Below are 16,415 nucleotides of genomic sequence, written 5' to 3' on the forward strand. Positions count from 1 at the left end.
ATGGCTTCAAATTGGGATACTCAGATCTCAGCCTCTAGAGTAGTTAGGATTACCAGTGCCCATTACCGCTTATTTAAAAACAAAAATACATTTATAAGCTTCTAATCCTAATGTTAAGACCATAAAATCCAGGAAACAAGTTTATGTTCATTCTTTATATACTTGTATAAAGATTTTTTTACTTTTCAGAGTATATAGGAATGGCAGGAGTCAGAGTAGTTGTAGGAAGTGTCATTGTTGTTTTGGTCCTATGATTTTATTTCTCTGTACCTTTCCCAATCACTTAAAAAAAAATGTTGGTGTCCCTCAAAACGTTACCTTACTTTATCAGCTCTTGCAGGCAGTAACCTCCAGTGTTTTTAGCTCTCCCTAATTTCTGATCCCTCCCTCATTTTTGTCCACCCATCTCGATCAGATATTAGTCTTAATATGTTTTAAAGGGCTTGCCATCTAATCATCACAGCAAAACAAGCAAATAGTACAACCCAGGAAGTTAGTTCAATGTTTCTGGACCTTGTGACCAAAACACTTATTTCAAATTAATTTTTAGTGCACTTTAGTTTTTCTTTTTCTTTCATATCTCTTACCTTCTACTTGGGTTAAAATGGGTTGGTAACTAGTGACAATATGGGAAAGGAAAAAAACCAAACAAACAACAAACCAAAGAGATTGAAGCCAGTGCAGTGGCTCATAGATGTATTCCTAACTACTTGGGAATCTTGAGATTGGGAGGTTCACAATTCCAGGCCAGCTCAGATAGAAAAGTTCATAAGACCCATCTCAGTGGGAAAGGCTCAGTGTATTGATGCAGCAGTTATCTCAACTACTTCAAGATGCATAAATATAATGATGGTTCAGGCCAACTAAGGCAAAACAAAACAAAACAAACAAAAAACCCATATTTTAAAACTAGGGGGCAAAAAGGGTTTGAAACTTGGCTGAATCAGTAGAGTACCTGCCTAGCAAGCTCCAAGCACTGGCCCACTTTCTCTTCCCTTCTGAAAAATTCAGAGTAGAGTTCTAGTATGTCACCAGTGAAGTTTTGAGGGGCACCAAAAAATGTTAAAGCAAAAGTAAGATGACTGGACTCTGGACCTTTGCAATAGAACAAGAAAAGGGAAAAATAAAGATGGACAGCAATACTTAGGAATAAACTATAGTGAAGTTCTTTCCCCAGAGAAGTGTTTTTCATTTTTGGAAATTGTAGAGGTCCCCAGCTTGTCTGTGGTCTCTTGCTCACTCACTTTAAAAGGAAGTGCTGCCTGTTATATAAACAACATAGAATGTTATAATTTCCAAATTGCTGAAATGCTTGATGAAATATTGGAATAAAAGAGACCAGCAGAATCAGCAGCATTCTTTGAAATTGTTCGTCTTCACTATCATACCCATCATCCTAGACTCTAATTACTCATACCTGTGATGTGAATTGCTTAAGACCCTATCTCTAAGTATCTTAGATATGGTTATACACATGTAGATTCTGCTGCCAAAGTTTTTTAATGATGGCTGAAGCTTTGTTCAGATTTATAAGGTCTCTACTTGCACCTTTTCAGTAGAATTTATTTGCTAAATGAATTCTCTGATGTCTAATAAGAGATGAACTTACACGGAAGGGCCTCCCACATTCATCACACTCATAGGGTTTTTCACCTGTGTGGATTCTTTGATGCTCAATAAGACCTGTGCGCCCACTGAACTCTTTCCCACATTCTTTACACTTATAGGGTTTCACACCAGTGTGTACTCTATGGTGTCCAATGAGATGTGAAAGTTGAATGAAAGCTTTTCCACATTCATCACATTTATAGGGCTTTTCACCAGTGTGAGTTCTCCTGTGTTTACTAAGGTCTGAGCTATTACTGAAACTTTTTCCACATTCATCACAGTTATATCGTTTTCTTTGCTTCTGTTGCCATTCTAATCTCCCCTCATTTTTCATTAAATCTTTGGATTCAGGATAATAAGGAATATCTTTGGTAAGTCTGTTGTTTATCTCCTCAAGGAATTCCATATCTTTGGGCATATCTTCATGTGATGATACTTCTTCCTTAATCCTAGTTTTACTACCTGTAAGAAACAGTACATAAATAAGTCATTCTATATTTGTGAAGCAAAAGAAAGAACATATAAATAGTATAAATGTATTATAAAGCAAGCTGGGTGCTGGTGACTCATACCTGTAATCCTAGTCAGGAGGCCAAGATCTGAGAATAGTGGTTGGAAGCCAGCCCAGGCAATAAAGTCCCTGAAATTCTTATCTCCACTTTAATTGCCAGCCACTGCTGTGGCTCAAAGTGGTAGAGTGCAAGTCTTGAGCAAAATAGCTCAGGAACAGTGCCCAGGCCCTGAGTTCAAGCCCCACAACCATCAAAAAGAAGTATTACAAAATAATGAGAAGTTATAACATGCATATCATAATTTGGTACCATCATAAGTGAGGATAACAGAGCAGTAGGATAGATTATTGAGAAAATTTTTGAAGGAAAAATAAAATTTGTGTAATAAGGATTTGTTCTTCTAGAATGAATGCCATCAATAGATGCAACCCCTAGACCTTTGGCTACTGCAGAACTAGGAGCCAAAATAAACTTAACATATGCAGCCTGTGGTACTGTATTATTAGCAACACATGGTCACAAAACTCTAGTTCCTTACCACTGTCAGATTCGTGTTTCAGTGGAGTCTTCTTTGATTGAGGCTGGCTATTTAGTGACTCATATGGTTTTTCCAAGGCAACCAATTTGTCCATGAACGTGTCCTTGCTTTCTGAATCGTCTGCAATCTGAGAAACAGGTGGTATAATTGAGTATGTCAGATTTTGTGGGAACTGAAAAAACTTTAGATAAAAGGTTCATAGAAGCCCCTGCATAGAAAAGGTGACAGATTTTTGAATCAATTTTATATTGCAATGATTAGAAGAAAGCTTAATCTATATAGTTCAGGACTTTGGTCCCTTTTCCCAATGATCTTATAGGGGTATAGGATCATCGACTTGGGATTTGGACAGTACTTGAGAAATCTGACCTAGCAAAGGGAGATTTTATCCAATATGGTAGCTATAGAAAAATATTATTACTTAAAATGTAGCTAGTATGAACTGGAGTATGCTAAGTGTAAAATACATAAGAAATTTTGAAAACGTTAAAAATATATCATGTTAAGTACTGATTACATAATTACATATTTTAGATTAAATAAAATTTATTTCATTTAAATAAAATGATTAGAAATAATCCTGGACGACTAGAAAATTACAAATATAGCACACACATGCACTACATATATCTTCATATATATATATTTAAATTTTTGGATGGTGCTGTGTATAATGTCTTGGACATCTACTTGAATCCTCATGAATACATTTATGGAAGGCAGATACTTAATGCCTAATCTAATTTATTTGGATTAGTAATGCAGTAATCCAATTTATTTATAGTCACATTAGGAAAGTTTTCATTTTCCCCAGGTATCTATTTGCTTTCCTAAAACTTCCTACTGATCCTACTCTGCCTAGAATCAGTCTGTTCCCTAGTGTATCTTGTCTTCATAAAGCCACATTTTAGTTATTTGGTATGGACAGTCATATTTCTCCCTAAACCTTGTTTTTCTCAAGGTTATACATATTGAATACCTTCAGTTATTTCTTTTACAAGCCTTTTGTTTTGTTTTGGTCCACACACCCTAATCATTCCCAGCCAACAATCACCCCATCACACCTGCTTTCCCGGCTCAAGCTCTCTTTCCAGATCCTCCAGCACGGTCACTGCTTCCTCTCCAGACTCTGGATGGTGGACCTGCACCCTTGCTTGCAGGTCCCTAGGCAGAATGCTCAGGAATTGTTCCAGCACCAGCAGGTCTAAAATCTGCTCCTTGGTGTGGCATTCTGGCCTCAGCCACTGGCTGCAAAGCTCCCTGAGCTGAGTAAGAACTTCCCGGGGTCCAGATGCATCTTGATAGCAGAGCTTCCTGAAGTGCTGCCGGAAGAGTTCCCTCCGATAAGGACTGTACTTCTGTGACACGGAGTCCTGTCCCCAGTGACAGTTCTCTACATTCACTTTCAAAAGTCCTTTTTGTCCTTCAGGTTCCACAGCTACAGCCATTCTGGGTTTTTCAGATGAATCCTCCCTCTGGGATCTTGGCCTTAAAGACACTCCTACGGCATAAAAAGTTGTTACATACAGAAAGGATAAAGTCTGTTGCAATGATAAGAAACACACTAATAAAGTCAAGCCACTAGAACGGAGTCTCAGAAAACTAGTCTCATGCGATGCTGTAAAAAAGAACAGTGGGACAGGCTGTAGCATGTAGAAGTTACTTTTCTAGACTAGAATGCAGATCCTCAAGTATCTCACTGGGTGGAGGTACAGATTAAATGACAAAAGGTCTGCAGGGTGTTAGGTTTTTAAAAAGAGGTAGCCGAGTAAGAACTGCTCCAGCATGCACGTGGTATTCAGGTAAGGGGTAGGTTTATTCAGTAGACCTGCTGGGACCAGGTAAGGGTGGCACTCCACGTGGCTGGGAAAGGCCTGGGAATGAGAGAGCTGGGAAAGAGAGGAAAGAGCTAGAAAAGAGCAGAAAGAGGGGTAAGAACAGCAGCACTTACGTGGTATTCAGGTAAGAGGTAGGTGTATTCAGTAGACCTGATGGGACCAGGCAAGGTTGGCACTCCACGTGGCTGGGAAATAGAGAGAGCAAGAAAAGAACAGAGAGAGAGCTAGAATAGAACAGAGAGAGCAAGAAAAGAGCAGCAAGAGAGCGTCTGGGCCTGGGCTTGGCCTTATGTAGGATATGGGTGGGGAAAGGTGTGGCCACATCAAATTCAGAAGTGACCTCAGCGGATGCAGATGTGACCTCTTCCAGGTGTCCCAGTTGCCTAGGTAACGCAGGTACTGGGTGGAGACTTTGCTGCGAGGAGGGTGGAGTCAGCTGGCCATCCAGGAGCGGACCTTACACAGGGTACCTGGCTTGTCAGCTGCCCAAAGTAAGTACTGTACTGAACAAACTACTATTGACGTTGTTAAAAGGCTCTTCAGCATTCCCCGTGCCGAGATGCACAGGTCTCCTTCCGCCCAGGCTTTTCAGGAAGGTCGGCCCAAATCCTTCTCTTTTGTAGATCTGTCGCCCTGGGGGTCAGCACTGGAGCCTACACAGCCCACGACAGGAGGGTGTGCGGACAGTGCAGCTGCTGACCACAGTTGTGCTTTGTTCCCTCCTTTGCTCCATTTGGGACCTGGGGGAAGGGGGTCCGAGAAACACTCACCTCGCACGTCGAGAGGCACAGGTGACACGGCCAGCGTCCCCACAGCAGCCCTGAACAAAAGCCTCGACTCAAGGAGACCAATTGGCGCCCAGCGTGGCCTCGCTGGCACTTCCGGGCCGCTCTAGGAACCCGAGCCTCGATGGCAGCCCCACGGCTTTTTGCCGCGCTCCCCCTTGGAGGACCAAATTACTGGCCCTTTAACAAAATCTTCCACCCGTCTCGAGATTTTTTTTTTTGTTACTATAAAACAAGTAATTTAACCAAGTAATGCATTTGCATAAGCTTATTAAAAAGAAACGACCCCACGTGTCCAGTTTTGACAAATTCAACTGTTTATCTTAACAGATCCTTCCATAGATTTTTTGCACAAATATGTATTATCTTCGTTTTGTTCCTGCGACACAAACTGCTGCGTTTCATCACTTTGCCTCTTTTCCCTCCTACCGACTGATCTTGTACATAAAGGATGTCCTGGATCTTGCTAAAATAGAACAACTGCATAATATTCAGTTGTCTATATGTGCCACAATTTAAGAACTACCCCCAGTAATGTTGCTACCATTGCAAAAATCAGTCAACCTACATCACATGTGTAAGGATATATTAGTCCATATTAGAATTACTCGATTGTAAAGTGAGTACATTTGACTTCTGTTAGTATCAAATCGTCAATCTTGAAAGCCATTGGCTATGCTCTTGTCTACCTATATTGTCAACACAGTGCTATATTTTTATAGTTATTAATATGATGAATGAAAAATATTGTCCTGACTGTGTCCACAATTCATTTGTGAGGTCCTCCATGAGCAATCTATTCATGTTGCATCATTTCAATCTCACCCCAAACTCCCTATTTCCTTTATTTTCTCCTTAGCATTTGAGCAAATGTTGAAGGACCTAAAGGAATGGGCCATTAGGAATAAAAATGTTTCAGGAAAAGGGAGAACAAACGCAAAAGTCGACAGTGGAGTTTGTTTGCAGTTTGTAGCATTTTATGTCAAATAAGCAAATATGACATAGATGATATATCTAGAAAAGGCACATTTTCAGAACTGTAGGGACAGTATATACCCAGTTAATAAAACACAAGTTCCAAATCAAGTCATAAGGACACAGGCTTCCAATGCAGATATAATCTTTTATAGGTAATTCTATTCTGACTCAATAACTATATAGGTTTTTAAATGATGGATAACAGTCTAGGCATTCTTTGTAGGTGAGCACAAAGATCTATATAGATACAGACTTCAATATAAATCCTGTTCTTTTCCACAAGAGAATGAAGATAGGCAATAGTAAATGCATATAGTATAAGTAAGTATAAAACATTAGGATGAAAATGACTATGTATGTCTCTCCCCCACAGAATAACCCCAATTTTCACTGTATTTGATGTTGGTATAATTTGGGGAGGGGAAGGGAAAAACAAATTGTTTAAACAGGGATACAGGTGGACCCATTGCAACAATGAAATGTACAAGATGCTATGTCCAAAAATGAATTTTACAACTTTGGCTGAAGGGGGGTGTGTGGTGTAGTCATGGAGATGGGAGGGCAGGGATGGTAAGGGAAAAACAAAAGAGGAGACAACAATGCTTGATAAGAAATGTACTCATTACCTTGCTCATGTAATTGTAACCCCTCTGTATGGTATTTTCACAATAAAAAACTTATTAATAATAAAAATGACAATCTACCCCTTATCTTACCAATGTCTAATATGGATTCTTTACTACGTGTAGATTAATTTATTCAAATTTCAATATAGATACCATGCTCCTTCTTTCCTACATGTCTTCTTCTAAGATTTTGAGTGTTCTCATTGGTGCCATGTAAAGTTTCAACCATGTTCAAGACATAACCATGTTATGTGTTGTCATTTTCTTACAGCTCAATTTGACCACTGACATGTTCACCAGTATCTTCTTTTTGATCTTACCATTTATTTGAACTGTTCACAAAATAATGACATTATTCCTTAGTGTTTCTCATGTACAACACTATAATTACCTATACTTACTGACTCTAAGAGGAGGAGAGTAATGGAAAACATTCTATTTTGTGCTCTTGGTGGTATACATGAATGTAAATCTGGACTGTGGGAGTTGTCTTCATGATATGCTTTATGGATGATCTTATATTTCATTGTGGCTTTTCAGGGACTCAAAGAGTATCTATTTATATCAGAAAAATGCCAGAATGGATAAGCTGTGATTATATCACTTTGCTATTGACAATTCAAATAATGATCTCACTAGGTTTTCTCTTTTGTTGAACTCCTTTCAGTCCAGGTAAGTCATTGGGAAAAGATTTTTCTCTGGCCCAGAGTTTTTCTTAAGGCTCCCTTCAGCTCGTTGTTCCTTAGGCTATAAATGAAGGGATTCAGCACAGGGGCTACAATCATGAAAATTACTGATGCAGCTGAGTCTCTTTCAGTTGAATGGTTGGATGAAGGACTCATATAGACTCCTGTGATTGCTCCATAGAAAAGAACAACCAAGGTGAGGTGAGATCCACAGGTGGAGAAGGCTTTGAGTTTTCCTTGGGCAGAAGGTATTTTCATCACAGCAGAGACAATTCGACTGTAAGATACCAGGATACACACTGAAGGAACTACAAAAATCAGCCCCACCACAGCTAGAACCATCAGCTGATTAAGGCTGGTATCTGAACAGGAGAGAAGGAGGAGAGAATTGACATCACAAAAGAAGTGGTGGATGATATTGTCAGAACAGAAGTGCAGAGAGGCCATCATGAGAGTATGTAAGAGAGGGTTCAAAGTGGCAACGACCCAAGGTACAGCCACCAGACAGGCACAGAGACGCTGTGTCATAATGGTGAAGTAATGCAAAGGATGACAGATGGCCACATAACGGTCATAGGCCATCACTGTGAGAAGAAAGTTGTCCATGTTGGCAAACATCATACAGAAATACATCTGAGTAAGGCATCCAGAATAGGAGATCGATTGAGTCTGGGTTTGAATGTTCAGAAGCATTTTGGGGACTGTAGCTGAAGGAAGACAGAGGTCTACCAAGGACAGATTGGCAAGGAAAAAATACATGGGTGTGTGAAGGTGAGGAGTTGAGCCAATGGCCAGCAAGATGAGCAAGTTTCCAAAGAGTCCTGTTAAATAGAGACACAAGAAAACTGCAAAGAGGAGTGCCCGATGCCCTGGCCAATTTGAGAAGCCCAGGAGGAGAAATTCAGAGACATTTGTCTGGTTTTCCTTTTCCATTGCTTGCATCTGCGTGAAGACCCAGAGAGTGAAATTAAATTTTTGCTTGGTTAAAAAATCCCTTACTAGTTTTGTATGTTCACCCTGGTCTTAATTCTATTTACCAACTAGTCTTTCTTGGCCCCCTTATCTTCTCTGTGGTACTCTCTGCTAATACTTACGTATATCCTTCTACCTCATCAGTTGTCTGTACATCTGTCCTTTACTGGAAACTCTACTTACCTTAGATTTTTATAGGATCTGTACTTTTTTTTTTTTGGTGCCAGTCCTGGGACTTGAACTGAGGGCCTTGGTACTCTCCCTGAGCTTTATTAGTGCTCTAACACTTGAGCCACAGCTCCACTTCTGAATATTTTGATTGTTAATTGGAGATAATCTCATGGACTTTCCTGCCTGGGCTGGCTTCCAATCCTTAGATCTCAATCTCTTGAGTAGCTAGGATTATAGGTATGTGCCACTGCCTCCTGCCTATCTTAAAAAAAAAAATTTACAACATAGATTTGGGGCAAGTTCATGCCCACTAGCATGATTTTTTTCTGATATATTTCCTTTTATTTTCAACTATACTTATTACTAACCACTCTACACTTTTGAATGATTCTGTTAAAGATTTTATATGATTACTGAAACAATTTATAGTAATGAATAAAGGGATTATTGTAGGAAAAAATTATAGAAGGAGAAAAAATATTTTTAATACTTTTTAGGACCAATAAAGAAGCTATAATATAGACTCCTGGAAATAGATTTATTCAGAATTATGAATGCTTATTGACCTTTTAATTTATACTTAACTGATGATATTGGTGATAAAGTAGATTGAAGATACTTTACCTCATTTTTTTGGGTCAAAAATTTTTAATATTAGTTTATTGTAAAGATGCTGTACAGAGGGGTTACAGTTACATGAGTAAGGTAATGAGTACATTTCTTGTCCAGCATTGTTACCCCTGCCTGTGTTTTTCTCCTACTATCCCTTCCTTCCCCCACCTACCCCCACACTGGGTCAAAATATTTTTACTGTTGGAAATGTAGTAAAACAAAGAGAAGCACATGAACCCAAGCTAGTAAACTCTATAACTATGTTACAAAATCATAATTTTTTCACCAAGCGAGGAAAAATATAAAAGGAAAAGTTGCTACTTTCAAGTACTCTATGCCAGACTACATAAATATTTTTCCACTTTCTTAATCTTTACAACATTTTCATAATGTGTACCATACGTTTTTCTTGTTATGTAGACACTGAGTTTTGGCATAATCCTGGTCTGAAATAAGATTTCTGTTTTTCTTTTTATTGTGATGCTGGAGACTGAACCAGTGGCTCGTGCAGGCTAGGCAATATCATTGAGTCCCACTCCTATCGACGGATATAAGATTATTTGATTTGGAATCTAGCACACTTTTCACTAAGCAGATGCTGTATCATGGAATTCATCCCTTGAGATAGTTGGCATTCACTGTTCAAATAACAAATTCCACTGTTGGCTCTGAGGCACCTACTATATATATTAAGCAATGATTGTTGACCTTGGGTGAAGCCTGAACTTGTCTTTTCTAAGGAAAAGACAAGTTCTTTTCCCATTGTACTTACCAGGGGCTCATAGCAGGACTTCCTTGGCAGAAAATTTAGCTTCTAAATCTTCCAAGTCAGAAGTAATGGGAAATATAAACCTTGGGATAAATTTTCCCTTTCCCCAGAATATTTAAGATTGAGGAAAGGGTTGATTCTGAAGCAGGTTATATAACCCTATGCAGTGAGAATAAAGAGTGACCAAAGCATTAAAATGTATAGCTTCTTTGTAGCTTTGTGGAACCCCCAGGGACCCCGATCTTGACAAGCTCCCTGAACTCTCACAATAATTGCCTTATTCTCCTGGTGGATTTCCCATCTGCATTAGCCTACTATAGGGATACAGACACTTCTCTAGGGACAGTTAAGGAACTAAAAGATCTGAAGATTGTTCATAGGCTTTTCTCACTCTCTGCTCCCCAAGAAGATCCCAAATATAAAACATATATACCTGTGACACCAGTAACAACTGTTTCCAATTTGAATTAGGAAAAGATTTCTAAGAAAGAAATCATTCTAAGTAGGAATGACCAATTCTGCAAATGGCAGTTCCCTTCCTGAAGCACTCTTAATAATACCATTATTGAACTGACCTGACCTGTTAGTGTTGTCTGAGATCAAAGTATCCATTTTATGGGAAAGGAGGTGAGATCATAGACTTATGGCCAAGACTTGCTGATCTTATATGTTATCTTCAGTGGAAACACTGAGGTTAAGATAACATTCTTACATGGAATAGATAATACTCTTCTTCAAATACTTCTATGGTCTATTTTGGGTTATATTTGTTCTGGAAAATTCCAATATGGTTTAAATTTTTTTTCCTTTTGTGTGTGTGTGCCAGTCCTGGGGCTTGAACTAAGGACCTAGGCACTGTCCCTGGGCATATTTTTGCTCAAGTCCAGTGCTATACCACAGCTCCACTTCTGGTGGTTAATTGGAGATAAGAATCTTGCAGTCTTCTGCCTGAGTTGGCTTTGATCCATGATCCTCAGATCTCAGCCTACTGAATAGCTAGGATTATAGGCATGAGCCACACACACCCTATTTTGAAACTTTTATATATGTACACACACAGAACATAAAGTATGTGGATAATTTTGTCTAGCTCAATCTTTTAACTCTTTGCTGAAGAAGAATATCAGTAATGGGAAATTACCAGCTTATAAGTTATATAATTCCAATGTTTTCCGAATTAAATACAGACTATGCACACATAAATGTTGTATCACACTTTATTCAAGTAAGCTGCTTTAAAAAAATCCCAGCTTTTCCAGGATGGTAGAAGTAGCTGAAATTAATAGAATCCTGCACCATTAAAATATTCCAGGAGACAAAATTACCCTTTTTATTGTCACAATAGGTATACAGAGATCAGAAATGTAGCGCCTTATTTCAGGTCCTGGATCATAAGCAGAGTCTATATTTGTAGATGGGATGTTGTTGGGACATTTCCATTTAGTAATGGTACAGAGTTTTTTTTATTAAAACAATTGTATCAAACAGTAGCAAAAACATGAATTCAGGAAAGAATGAATAAAGGGGTATGACATAAATGAGTGAGATCTCTTTTTAAATAATTGTCTTTATTTTTAAGTGATTTTCTGGCATGTATAAAGCTGTCAGTCATGGCATTGAGGGGATGACTCATCTTGTAAAGTTATACAGTCTTATTTGAAGGCATTGCTTCCAACGTAAGCGCCAAAGGCTATAGTGCCAAGCCACGTGTCTCTGAGCCAAGCTCACTCAAGTGTGACATATTCTCCTTAAGGGAGAAAACCTGCACTTACGATCAGTTCATAAGCATTCTCTCCTATTTCTTTTTGTCCCCTCCTATTTCTTATTTTCATCTGCATAGCACTTCTCATATACGTGGCTTTATGTCTTTTTTTTTTTTTGTCAGTCATGGGGCTTGAACTCTGAGCCTGGGTGCTGTCCTTGAGCTCTTTAGTTCAAGGCAAGAGATCTACCACCTGAGCCAAAGCCACTTCTGATTTTCTGGTGGTTTATTGGAGATAAGAATCTCATGGCCTTTCCTGCCCAAGTCAGCTTTGTATGAGGACTCTCAGATCTCAGCCTCCTGAGTAGCTAGGATTACAGGTGTGAGCCATCGGTACCTGGCTATGTCTTTTAAAAATAGGATTTATCTCAGGTTTTCAAGTCCTTATAGTGGGAATATTGGTTTGCTATAATCTGGCACATCTTCCTTATAAGTAGAAGCCACATAAGACTACTTTGAATGAGATAATAAACCAAGTCCATAAGATGCAAGAAAAGCTTATTTTTCTTTTCTTTTCCTTCCTTCCTTCCTTTCTCTTTCTCTTTCTCTCTTTCTTTCTTTCTTTCTCCTTCCTTCCTTCCTTTGGAGCCTGAACTCTGGGCCTGTGCGCTGTCCCTCAGTTCTTTCAGCTCCAGGCTAGTGCTCTACCACTAGAGTCACAGTGCCACTTCTGGCTTTTTCTGCTTTATGTGGTGCCGAGGAATTGAACCAAGGGCCTCATGCAAGCAAGTCAAGCATTCTACCACTGAGCCACCTTGCCAGCCCAAGAAAGCTTATTTTTCTGAAAAGGAAAAAGTGCCTAGGTGGGTATTTACAGTTTCACTTTCTGCAGTTTTCATTACCATTGTCTGAAAATATTGGGAAATTCCTGGAATAAACAATCTGCAAGTTTTAAATCTGATGTTCCTCTGAGTAACAATGACATTGCTCACTGTCCTGTGTTTTCCTGCCTCACACACAAATCACTTTGTCCAACATATGCATACAGTATATGCTTCCATCCATTAGTCACTGAGCAGCCACATTAGTGATTGCATCAGTTGTCACCATATTGCAGTGCTTGTGTTCAAATAACTACGTTTACTTACCAATGGACCCAAAGCATGAAGCATTTATGGTAGAAAAAAGTAGTTCAAGACTTAATAAATATACTGAAATATACAATAAAGATGAATATTCTATCTGTGAAACTGGGGAGAAGACAGTGAGATTGGTGCTGATTTGACTATTTTATCTTTAATCACCAGAGTTACAGATACAGTGCATGATAAGAGCTTAAAGAAGGAAAATACGTTATGAATACAAGATACAAACAGAAAAGGCAATTCTATTTATAACAATGTGAAGTTCCTGAAAGCTACAAGACAGGATTTTGGTGGGGAATCCCCTAAAATGTGTGACACCAAGCCATTTCTTTATTGCAAGTGAGGGATGGTTGTGTAGATTCAAGGATAAATTTGGACTAAAAGAGGAGAGTAGGACATTCCCTCCCACACTTTTCCATACTTGATTCTGTTACCCTAAAATAAACCTCTGCTAAAATTTCAAAAAAAAATGATTAAAAATTACCTAGTTGGATCTGCTACATAAGCAAGATCTTGCTGATAGAATGTTTCTACCAATACTACAGCTGAGAGGTTAAAGAAAAGGAAGAGAAAGGGTTGGAAGTTAAAGTCCTATTAATAACAGACAATGCCCCTTGTCATCTTGAATCTATTTGCTATGAAAATAAAATTCTTGACGTTCTCTCTCTCTCTGCCTCTGTCTCTGTCTCTGCCTCTGTGTGTGTGTGTGTGTGTGTGAGTGTGTGTATGTGTGTGTATTATGGTCTTTGGGCTTGAATTCTGGCCTGGGAGCTGTCCCTGACCTCCTTTTGGTCAAGGCTAGCTCTCTACCACTTGAGCCACAGCACCATTTCATGCCATTTCTGAGTAGTTTATTGGACTTTCCTGTCTGGGCTGGCTTCGAACCACTATCCTCAGATCTTAGCCTATTAGGATTACAGGTGTGAGCTGTCAGTGCCCAGCTGAGGCTGTATTTTTAATTCCAAATAAAACCTTATCATGTCATGCTTATACATAGGGTTTGGTACTAGCTGAGGTTTCATGTATCCACGGGGTATTTTGTAAAGTACTTTCCATGGGAACTATTTTTTTTGAAACTTCTGTGTTCCAAGACTGATATCGTTACCAATGAAACTGGTTGATATAGAAATAAATAAGAGGCCAATAAATTGCCAATAAGAGACTCATATCTTCAAAACAATCAGAAGTCACTCAAAATTATTCAATATGAACAGAGAAGATCATCAGGAAGTTCAACAATTAGTGCACAAAAGTCTATTATTCTAGCATTTCTTAACATAAGAATATCAACAAATTCTCAAACTTGCCATTGCCCAAATAAGAAATGTTCAAGAAAATATTTTAATAAACTCATGGAGTTTACCAGATAATTCTTTTTAATCTTATTTTATAAATCTGATTCAATACCTGTTACTATATCTATATCATCAAATATTTAAATACCTTGAAATCACTGGCTAATGAAAATATTTTCAGGTTTTTATTAACTTTTAGACCTTTGTTGAATATATTCTTATATATAGAAATATACATCCTAAACATCTTTAACAGTCAATTGTAGTTAATTCATGGAATTTGAAATATTCAGTAAAACTTTCATTTGAAAATTACCAATCTATTTTGCCTCAAGAACTGGCCAGTGAATTACACTTTTGAGAATAATCCCTGGTGTTATGGGTACTTATAATTCATTTATTCCCGCATAACATTCTAATATGATATGTCAAAATTATTCTTTGTTTAGTTTACTTATATTCCCTTCATATGAAGACTTAGCTTCATGAGGACAAGAATTTTTGTTTTAATCTCTGATTATCTGTCTATCTATCTCTGTATCTATCGTCTATCCACCTATATAATCAAGTACCTAGAAAAGTGCCTAGCACATAATAGAAGCTTTAAGAAGACTTAATGAAGTTAAAATTAGCTTTTAGCTGCCCAGATGTCTTCTACTGCACATTGCTTTGAGTCTGTGTATTAACTCTCTCTTGAATCTGTGGTCCTCCCCACTATTCTCCTTAGTGCACCCTTGACTTCCTTGTTCCTCAGTGTGTAAATCAAGGGGTTCAGCAGAGGTGTCACTAGAGTATAGAAGAGTGCAATACTTTTGTTCAGGTCCTGTGAATAACTGGAGGGAGGCTGGAGGTACATGGAGATGAGGGTGCCAAAGAAAATGATCACTACCAACAGATGAGAACCACAGGTTCCAAAAGCCTTTCGTCTTCCCTGGGCTGACTTTATCTTTAAGACCGCATGAGTAATATGCCCATAGGACACTAAGATGAGTGAGAGGGGCACTACCAAGAAGAAAACACTGACAGCAAAGAGTTCAGCTTCATTGATGGAAGTGTCGGTGCAGGCTAGTTTCAGCATCACTGGAACTTCACAGAAGAAATGGTCCAGTTGGTTTTTACCACAGAGGGGAAGAGTCATGGTCAATGCTGTCTGTACCACAGAATTACCAAACCCTGTAAGCCAAGCAGTTATAACCAGCTGCAAGCAAAGCTGGGGATGTATGATCACCATGTAATGGAGTGGGCGGCAGACAGCTGCATAGCGGTCATAAGCCATTACAGACAAGAGGACACATTCCACTCCCCCAAGTCCCAAGGCAATGAACAGTTGGGTTACACAACCACCATAAGTGATGGTCTTGTCCTTTCCTTTGAAGTTGACCAGTGTCTGAGGGACAGTACAAGTAGTTAAACAAAGATCCATAAAAGAGAGATTGGAGAGGAAGAAATACATAGGGGTATGGAGGCGAGAATCCACAATTGACAAAAATATAATGGTACCATTGCCTAGAAAGCTAAAAAAGTAGATGATCAGGATGACAAGAAAGAGTGCTGTTTCTAGCTGAGGCCTGTTGGAGAAGCCCAGGAGAATAAATCCTGAGAAGGTGCTGTCATTAGTTCTTTCCATGGCATTCTACCTGTGGGAATCAAGAGACTTCTTAACTTTTATCTTGCAAGCTTGGGCCAGCTTTTTTCCTCTAGCCTAGGTAAAAGAAGCTTGACTGGACAATTGAGGGGTTTTTTATGGCCACTTTTTTTGTTGAGAATATTCTTTATTGCTCTGTATGAGTATATTCAGAGTTGTGTGATCATTACCACAGTCAATTTTAGAACATTTTCTTTACCACTCATTCATCAGTTGAGGGACATTAAGCATCTACTTCTGTCTATTATGAATAATGCTGCTATGGACATTTGCATGCAAGATTTTCTTTGGTCAGTCATGGGGATGAACTCGGGGCCTGGGTGCTGTCCCTCAGCTCCTCAGCTTAAGGTAGCACCCTATCACTTGAGCCACAGCGTATGGCCACTTTTTTTGGTGTCAAGGGATGTGGATGATAAACAATTATGTATGGCATATCTTTGATGTCATAAGCACTTTTGACTTTTCCCCACAAAATTTACATTCCCATTACTTTTGTTGACTATATAGGGCACCAAGAGGGATGGTCATTTATT

The 16,415-nt window shown here is 38.8% G+C and overlaps 3 protein-coding genes across 3 annotated transcripts; all 3 read right to left on the bottom strand.

Annotated features, from left to right (window-relative positions):
* Window positions 1–1,545: 1,545 nt before the first annotated feature.
* On the bottom strand, window positions 1,546–5,347 carry Zscan16 (zinc finger and SCAN domain containing 16). The gene is made up of 4 exons (XM_013031245.1): window positions 5,267–5,347; window positions 3,723–4,159; window positions 2,659–2,785; window positions 1,546–2,070 (listed from the first exon to the last, which is right to left on the bottom strand). Exons 2-4 carry the CDS (start codon window positions 4,104–4,106, stop codon window positions 1,553–1,555), a joined length of 1,029 nt encoding a protein of 342 aa, XP_012886699.1. The 5' UTR covers window positions 4,107–4,159; window positions 5,267–5,347; the 3' UTR covers window positions 1,546–1,552.
* Window positions 5,348–7,562: 2,215 nt separating this feature from the next.
* Window positions 7,563–8,513, bottom strand: LOC105996981 (olfactory receptor 1F12-like). The gene has a single exon (XM_013031246.1). It carries the CDS (start codon window positions 8,511–8,513, stop codon window positions 7,563–7,565), a length of 951 nt encoding a protein of 316 aa, XP_012886700.1.
* A 6,406-nt stretch (window positions 8,514–14,919) lies between these two features.
* Window positions 14,920–15,864, bottom strand: LOC105996982 (putative olfactory receptor 2B8). Its single transcript, XM_013031247.1, has one exon. It carries the CDS (start codon window positions 15,862–15,864, stop codon window positions 14,920–14,922), a length of 945 nt encoding a protein of 314 aa, XP_012886701.1.
* Window positions 15,865–16,415: the final 551 nt, after the last annotated feature.

This window comes from Dipodomys ordii, unplaced genomic scaffold, assembly GCF_000151885.1.
Source record: "Dipodomys ordii isolate 6190 unplaced genomic scaffold, Dord_2.0 Scaffold138, whole genome shotgun sequence".
NCBI lineage: Eukaryota > Metazoa > Chordata > Mammalia > Rodentia > Heteromyidae > Dipodomys > Dipodomys ordii.

Coding starts and splice junctions, on each gene's coding strand:
- Zscan16 (XM_013031245.1), bottom strand. CDS start 4,106: ATGGCTGTAGCTGTGGAACCTGAAGGACAAAAAGGACTTTTGAAAGTG. Junction 2,786..3,722: donor AGCTTGAGCCGGGAAAGCAG/GTGTGATGGGGT, acceptor CCTGTTTCTCAG/ATTGCAGACGATTCAGAAAG. Junction 2,071..2,658: donor GAAACACGAATCTGACAGTG/GTAAGGAACTAG, acceptor TGTTTCTTACAG/GTAGTAAAACTAGGATTAAG.
- LOC105996981 (XM_013031246.1), bottom strand. CDS start 8,513: ATGCAAGCAATGGAAAAGGAAAACCAGACAAATGTCTCTGAATTTCTC.
- LOC105996982 (XM_013031247.1), bottom strand. CDS start 15,864: ATGGAAAGAACTAATGACAGCACCTTCTCAGGATTTATTCTCCTGGGC.